The sequence below is a fragment of the Anopheles merus genome, chromosome X (assembly GCF_017562075.2).
Source record: "Anopheles merus strain MAF chromosome X, AmerM5.1, whole genome shotgun sequence".
Lineage (NCBI taxonomy): Eukaryota > Metazoa > Arthropoda > Insecta > Diptera > Culicidae > Anopheles > Anopheles merus.
This window is the reverse complement of record NC_054081.1, coordinates 24,696,872-24,705,492: the sequence shown is the minus strand read 5'-3', so window position 1 is coordinate 24,705,492 and position 8,621 is coordinate 24,696,872. Positions and strand designations below refer to the sequence as shown.

The following is an 8,621-nucleotide window of genomic DNA, read 5'->3' as shown; positions in this document are numbered from 1 at the left end:
TCCAGTATACCGGTTTCACAATCAGCTTGCGTTCTAGATGCCGGGGGAACGGTAAGCTCATGAAAATCAGCGCCGGGCTGAATGTGTTAATGCGAATTAGGGTTGTGCGCGTTGCACAGCAAACCCTCTATCGTGCTAGCGATTTCTTAGTCATTATTATATTGCAGTGTTTGAACTCATTGCGATTTTTTGGTTTGATTTGTGAAAATGTAACTTCATCGCCGCAATGTTTGTTAACGGCAGTTTTAGGCGCCACAACAGCTCGCGAGCATTGACCACACGCGAGAAAGAGATGGCGCTATAGAGAGAAAAAGCACGAACGACGGCTGACAGCGATTGGCCGTCTGACGCACCAACACATCCAAACCTTCGGCAGCGCGCTCAGGCGAGGGGAATGAGGCGGAGCCAGGGAAGGGCAGCTCGACGAGCTTCTCAACAAATTTGCCGTTGGATAGAAAAGGAAGGCATGATAAAATTCTCAGAACGCCATAACGCCTTCCGTCGCTTTGCACAGCGGGACGCATGCGGGAGAAACGCATGCGACAATTCGCATGCCGTCGTGTCGGAGTCGACATCAAGATTAACAATTCGATTTGGCGGTTTATTGCGACAACCACCTTTGTTGAGGCCACACAATATGTTATCGGGATTGAAACTAGATGAGCTGATAGCAAAATCATCAGCAAAGTCGAATTTCTTAACTCCTTTCATTTTGGGTATATCACTTGTAAATGTACTAAAAAGTATTGGGGACATCATACTGCCTTGTGGCAGGCCAGCAAGTGGTTTAAAGGGTTCAGAATGATAAGATTGAAGATGAACGGAGGCAGATCGATTCGAAAAGAAGGATTTAATGAGAAGAATTAATTTGGGGTGATAATTATTGCTGATCAATTTGAATATTAACCCATCGTGCCATACTGTATCAGATGCCTTTCTAGGTCAAGTCTAACTAGTCTTTTAGATTTTTTAATATTTCGATTTGATTGCATAGTGTAAGCGAGTCTATTTAATTGGTGAGTGGTGGCAAAATCGGCTTGAAATTCAAATTGGAAAGGAGGGATGACGTTATGAGACTTGGTATCAGAATCTACCTTTTTTAGTCTGTAATTTGCCGGAATCTTGGGGTCCTTTTTTGGTTTTACCATGGGAATGGTTTTCGCTATTTTCCAATTTTTTCCAATTTTTCGATAGTAGTTTAATTTTAAGCAACTATTTAAGATAAAGCATAACAAAATTATTCCTTTTCTTGGTAAATGTTTTAGTGCGTTGTTACTTATAAGGTCAGTACCAATCGACTTTTTCGTTGTTGCGACGATCGCTTTTGCAAAGGGGTTTATTTAATATAATAATCACGAAAACCAAGCTTTTTGTAGCGAGACTTGTTTATTTGTGTTAAGCTTAAAAAACGTCTTGGCTTCTCCTTTGCGAATGGACTCGTTAAGTGTTTTTAGCGCGCTTAAATCGGTTTGACCTCTCTGACCTTAACCGCGATTTTGTCCCTTTTTTCGGAGAGCTGGTTGGTTTCTTCTAACTGATTTCCCTCTCTTTTCCACGATCTATTCCCTTTTCCACGATCTATTCTATACGCCATCTAGTGGGCATTGATGGCACCTATCATTATTCGAAATCATAGATCAATATTCGAACTCATTCGAACATCAACAATCCGCTGTCAGTTTAAAGCCGTCCCAACAACAATATCCGTTCCAACATTCCCCACCGCGTGAACACATCTGCCTGCACGTTGTTGCTGTTCACTCATATCCTACTAGTTTGCATTGGTATTTTCGGCTTATTTTGCTCGTCTATGTTTTCCCCATCTTTCACTTCAACATCGATCAACGCTAGTTTTACTGCCGGACGTTTTAGTTCCTTCCCCGTAGTTGTACGTACCAGTGCTTGCCTTACTGTGCCATCCGTGCCCGGGTATGTTTCCAGTACGATTGCTCTCAGCCATTCCTTCCTTGCACCCTCTGTGATGAAAACCAGGTCTCCTGGTTTTAGTGGTTTACATGGCTCCAACCATTTACTGCGGCGGTTTAGGGTCGGTATATATTCCTTCAGCCATCGATCCCACATGGCCTCTGCTAGGACAATCGCTCGTTGGTAGCTACTTCTTAGCGCGTTCGCTAGTTCTGGTGTTGTGCGAAGTGTTTGTTTTCTTCCTGCCGAGTTGCCTAGAAGGAAATGGTTAGGGGTTAGTGCTTCCCTATCCGATGAAGTTTGTGGCATATAAGTTAGTGGCCGAGAATTGATCAGGTATTCCACGTCTGTCAACACGGTAACGAGTATTTCGTCATTCAACTTTCTGCCATCATTCAACCCGTTTAATCCTTCTTTAACGCTTCGGACCAGTCGTTCCCAAACTCCACCCATGTGTGGCGCGGAAGGGGGTTGAAGATCCACTTCGTGTGAGTGTCTGTAAAGGTGGCTGCACAGGTAAGGTTCAGTTCTTTCATCTGTCTTTTCAGTTCGTTGCTGGCGCCTTGAAAATTGGTTCCATTGTCGGAGTAAATCTCCGCCGGTGGCCCTCTGCGACAGACAAATCTTTTGATGGCCATTATGCAGGACTCGGTAGAGAGGCTGTAAGCGACCTCGAGATGGACTGCTCGTGTCACAAGGCAAGTGAAAACGGCCACATATCGTTTCTCGTGCCGTCGCGCATTTATGATGTCTATTGGCCCCAAATAGTCAACTCCTACGTTTGTGAATGGGCGCAAGAAGGGGTAAGTCGTTGCTCCGGTAGCGGAGCCATTCGAGGATTTTGTGACTTACACTTTTTTATTTTGCAGTATTGGCATGTTTTCCTCACTCTATCAACCACTGCTCTTAAGGATGGAATATAGTACCGCTGTCGGACTTCATTCACCACGGTTTCCCGATTCGCATGCCCATATTGCCGTGGTAGTGTCGCAGGAGCAGTTCTGTCGTGCGGTGCGAGGAGGGTAAAATGATTGGGAACCTTGTGTCGTAGGGAATATTGCTTGCATTCGCGGTTCGCCCATCTACACGTAGAATCCCGTTTTCGTCTACAAACGGGTCAATGCTGTACAGAGGGCTTGATTTTTCGACCATTTGTTTGTTTTCGGCCCCTGCTTCTTTCTGGAGGACTTCGAGCTCTTTTCTAAAGCAATCGTTCTGTGCTAGCTGTATCAGAAGCTTTTCAGCGCGTTGAAGTTCTTCGGATTGTAGTGGTTCTAACTCATGTTGCATTTTGCATTTAATGATCTGAGCCTGTTTCTCGGTAGCTTCGAGTGTCTTTATGGGTTTACCAATCAGTTTCAGTTTACAATTTGTTATAAACCTGCAGACTTTAGCTACAGTGCGTAATAGTACATTCCATTTCGAGATTCGGGTGATATCAATGAGCGGTAGATCCGAAGGCGTAATGGAATGTGCAAGTAGGGGGACCCTTCTTTCTATTGTTGTTGTGCGAATTGGTTTTTGTTCAGGCCAACACTCTTTAGGATGGTAGAGGAAAGAAGGACCGTTGAGCCATCGCCCTTCCGCTCCTATTTCCGTGTCTTTATTCCATTTCGTCAGACAATCTGCTGGATTCTCTTTAGAGGGGACGTATCTCCAGTTAGCTGTGTCTGTCAAGGTTCGAATCTCTCCGACTCGGTGTGCTATGTATTGTTTATATTCCCTAGGGGGTGATCGAATCCAGGCAAGAACGACTTCAGAGTCAGTATGTATATACTTTTCTGTTATATTTATGTCGTGATTTTCACTGACAGTTTTCATCAGTCTTGATCCTAGAAGGGCTGCTTGCAGTTCAAGCCTGGGTACGGACAAATGTTTAAGGGGTGCCACTTTGCTTCTGGACATCACCAACGCACAGCGAATAGACTTGCTCTCTGTCAATCTAAGATACGCCACGCATCCGTAAGCCTGCTCGCTTGCATCCGTAAATACATGCAATTGCACTGCTTCTTGTGTAGTCGAGCATGCACCTTTGAAGTACCAACGCGGTATTTTTACTTTGTAAATACTGGGAAGTATGGCTATCCAGTTTCTCCATTTAGTCAGTTCTTCGTCTCCCACTTGCTCGTCCCAGTCGATTCGGCTTCGCCACAGATCTTGCATCAGCAAGCGTCCGTGAATCAGAGTGGGGGCTAGTACTCCAAGAGGGTCGAAAATGCTCATTATCGCTCTCAACGCAATTCGTTTCGTGGGTCTTTTTCTTCAACCACATAAGGAATTAGTTCTTTGTGCCATGATGAGGGAAATTGGAAAACATCACTGATTGGATCCCAAACCATTCCAAGTACTCTTGTTTCGCTATCGTTATCAGCGGGTTTGAAGGTTATTAGAGTTTGGCTGTTTTGGTTTTCTTGCAAGCGCTCTACAAGAGTGTGGTCGTTGCTCACCCAGTTTCGCATATTCAGTCCTGCTTGGGCGTGAATGCACTTTACTTGTTCAGCGCGCTCGATTGCTTCTTCTTTCGTATCGCAGCTGTCGAAGTAATCGTCCATGTAGGTGGAACGTTTTATGGCAGCTGCCGCAATCGGGTATTCCTTCGCATGTTCATCGGCATTACGGTGCATGATATATTGGGCCGAGCATGGAGAACACGTTGCCCCAAATGTAGCTACGTCCATGAGATAGACGTCTGGGTCTTGGTTTTTCTCGAATCGGAATAAGAATCTTTGACTGTGTGTGTCTTCTATCCGTATTCGAATTTGATGGAACATTTTTTCGATGTCTCCACCAAAGGCAATTCGTCGTTGCCTAAATATGCTCAGTACTCCTGGCAATTCGACTAGTAGATCTGGGCCTTTTAGTAGTTGCGAATTCAAAGACACTCCTTCTACTTTTGCGGCGGCGTCCCAAATCAGTCGTTTTTTAGTGGGTTTCTTGGGATGGGACACGACATTCAAGGGGAGATACCACACTCTGTCTTGATTTGCTAGTCCCAATTCCTGGGGTGTGGCAACATGAGCAAATCCCTTTTTCACGTAGTCTCGGATTTGATTATGGACTTCTATTTTGAGTTCGGGATCTTTATCCAGTTTCCTTTCCAAGGCGAGCAGTCGCTTGAAGGCCATGGGCTTACTATCTGGAAACCGAAATTCATCGCTCTTCCATAGTAGTCCAGTAGTGAATCTACCGTTTGTTTTGAATGACGTGTTTTGCAAGATGGTTTTCGCTCTTGCCACGTCAGTGGGTTCTGGAATCGGTCCGGCATAAGTCCCTACATCATCTAGCACAAATAATTGTCGCAGTAGCTCGTTGAGCTCCCTATCTGCAATCGCTCTATCATTTCCCTCTTCGCGAGGTTTAACGCGGGAAAACTTATCTACTGCTAATTGTAGTGCTACTTGATTATGTGGTTCGCTCACCGATTGTCGTGGTACGGCAACGTCCTCCAGCACGCCCTCACGCGCTCCCTCATCGCGGTGGGTTTCGCGGGAGTTCGAGTGGGGCTTTTCAGTTGGTGTGTCGTTGCTCGTTCCTTCATCGCGAATGTCTTCGCAGAAGCTCTCCTCCTCCTGTCGGGGTGTTTGGTGTACTCCTAGGGTCATCCTTTCAGCACGCGCGTCGGTTGGTCCGTAGATGGCCCAGCCGAGGGCACTCCTTACTGCGACGGGCTCATGGGGTAGGCCAAACCGTGTTTCGAGCGGTCGCATCAACTGCATGTCTCGCAGTCCGATCAGGATGGTCGGCTTCGCGTTAGCCAGGGACGTCATCGGAAGGTGCTGTAAGTGTGTAAAGGAACTTATCAGTGCGTCGTATTTAATGTTGTTAGACGGCAAACTTAGCTCTTTGACGGTGCGGGCGGCCGCTATGTCGTAGCGCCGCCCCTCTCCTCTCGCAGATATCTGGAAACTGACGCGGCGGGACTCTTCTTCCTTCCGGGTTACGTTGGCTGTCCAGCAGAGCTCTAGTGGTTCTACCTCTCCGTCAAGTCCCAACTTCGAGGCCAATTCGGCTTCCACCAGGGTGATGGCTGATCCCTCATCAAGAAAGGCGACGGTGTCGATGGCGCGCCGGCCGTGGTACACCGTAACTGGCACGATGCGGAAAATCGCCGGCTGCTTGATGTAGTGATGAGCTTGGTAGTGCACGCCCTTAGGTGATTCTCTATCTCGGTGTAGCAGAGTGTGGTGTCTTTCGCCGCATCCTGGCACCCGACATGTGAATCGTGATCGACACGGTTTCGTACCATGTCTGTTCAGGCACGTCGAGCAAAGTTGTAATTGCGTTAATGTTTTTATAATTTTATAAGTTCTCTTTTGTTTAACAAGATGAGGCGAATTTATATTTACTCTTTCTGTATGATAGTTAAGAAACTCAATTCAAAAAAGGGGTCAATTTGTGTAGTTAATGGACTTGGACTATTTAAAGTGGTGTTATTGGCATTCGCATAGTGAGATTTGAATATTTCACTTTTTTTCCTTTGGCGTGAGAAGTATTCTATCGTTTACCTTGACGTGAAGAATGATGGTAGAGCAGCCTTTGATTATTTTTATAGATGTCCATAGTTTACTATTGTTTATGTTTTTAGAAGAATTATTTTTTGTCAAATTTTGAGACCATGACATATTTCGGTTTTGAGATATATTATTTTTTATTTATTCGCTAGTTCGTTGTATTGATATTTAAGTGTCAAGTTTCTTTTGTTTCTTTGCCATCTACGTCTTAGTGAATCTCGTAATTTGTTATTGGATTTCATGTTTTCAGGTACACCTGTGGACATAAAAAAAGGAACTTTTTTTTTTTGACCGAAGGATATAGTTCTTTTCAGAATTATTTGTTAGCTGAAAAGGGCTGGACAAGTGGTGGTTGGGAGGTATTGTTGCGGTGTTCCACAGAGCGAAAACACATTCTAATGGTTAATGTCGGCACTCGTAACTCAGTTGCGTGTCGCACCACGAATGAGATTTTATAATCCAAAAATCGGCGATTGCAACTTCAGTACGCCTCGCACTCTTGCCGATGACACACCCACCGCTTGCATTGAGTTGAAAACAATACACACACAAGCGTTCGTTTACCAAATGATGACGTAATTATGCATTTCACACATACAAACACCTTGGCATAGCTTAAATATCTCTTTCCAAGCCAATTATGTCGAAAAAACTAATAAAAATAGAAAAATATTTTTTTCCTATTTTTATGTCCAACGATATAACACTAAGGTGAATCTAACTGGGTAGAATACTGGTATAGCATTAGAATACTGGTATTAGCATTATAGCGTGTCAAAGTGATTGTTTTGGTTAAGTACGTTACTAGTGTTGGGTAAAGTAGCACAATTAAGTGTGCTGTGCGCACACGCACATTGCCTTTAGTGTGCTGTGCGCACTGTGCGCACAGTGCGCACTTGGAACCAGTGCGGAAGTGCTAGCACAGTGCTAGCACTTTCGCACAGTGCTAGCACAGTGCTAGCACTTTCGCACAGTGCGCTCTCTGAGCACAGTGCGAAAGTGCTAGCACAGTGCTAGCACTTTCGCACAGTGCGCTCTCTGAGCACAGTGCGGAAGTGGTAGCACAGTGTTAGCACTTTCGCACAGTGCGCTCTCTGAGCACAGTGCGGAAGTGCTAGCACAGTGCTAGCACTTTCGCACTGTGCTCAGAGAGTGCATTGTGCGAAAGTGCTAGCACAGTGCTAGCACTTTCGCACTGTGCTCAGAGAGCGCACTGTGCGAAAGTGCTAGCACTGTGCTAGCATTTCGCACTGTGCTCAGAGAGCGCACTGTGCGAAAGTGCTAGCACTGTGCTAGCACTTTCGCACTGTGCTCAGAGAGTGCACTGTGCGAAAGTGCTAGCACTGTGCTAGCACTTCCGCACTGTGCTCAGAGAGCGCACTGTGCGAAAGTGCTAGCACTGTGTGGAAGTGCTAGCACTGTGCTAGCACTGTGCGAAAGTGCTAGCACTGTGGTAGCACTTAAGGCACTGTGCTGTGCTGTGCGCACAGTATGGTGTGCTGTGCGCACAGTACGCACAGCAGCACTTTACCCAACACTATACGTTACCATTGTGTCGATCTGGAAGATGTGAATTATGTTTTGGAGGTTTAGTGAGGCGAGATTAATCAACAGCCAAAATTGTTTAATAGAGGCCAGTTAGCTGCGGCATAATTTGGCATCGCATAAGGTGATTTGCTAATAATTTTACTGTCGATAGTTTCGAAAAGGACGGGTAAGTGATCTGATGAAAATATTTTTTGTGTAGAAGGGGGAATTATGTCGATTCGGCCATTTGCAAGGATAAGGTCAAATGTAGAAGGTGAACGTCTGTGACAGCTTGGAATATAAATGGTCTCATTAGGGCTATGAAGGGAAAAGGTTCCTGTTTGAATTACATCAAACTGGATTTTACCCATACTATTCCCTTTGATGCAATTCCACAAGCGGTGCCGGGCGTTAAAATCGCCGCAAATGAGTGATTTTCCTTTAATATTATTTATTTTTCTTATATCGTTATGGAAACTTACATGGTCGGAATTTGAACACGGGTTATAAATTGATCATATGGCTAAAGGGCCGGAGACTAATTAACCACTAATTCCTATGCATTAAATAACTTTGAGATCCAGTGCATGTAAAACCTCATGCGGTACTTCTTTTGCTACAACAATAGCCACTCCGCCTTTTTCATCAGTAGTTCTG

The 8,621-nt window shown here is 45.1% G+C and overlaps 1 protein-coding gene across 1 annotated transcript; it reads right to left on the bottom strand.

Moving 5' to 3' along the window:
• Positions 1-1,314: 1,314 nt before the first annotated feature.
• Positions 1,315-6,486, bottom strand: LOC121597195. The gene is made up of 3 exons (XM_041922787.1): positions 6,432-6,486; positions 5,346-6,277; positions 1,315-2,180 (listed from the first exon to the last, which is right to left on the bottom strand). Exons 1-3 carry the CDS (start codon positions 6,484-6,486, stop codon positions 2,133-2,135), a joined length of 1,035 nt encoding a protein of 344 aa, XP_041778721.1. The 3' UTR covers positions 1,315-2,132.
• Positions 6,487-8,621: the final 2,135 nt, after the last annotated feature.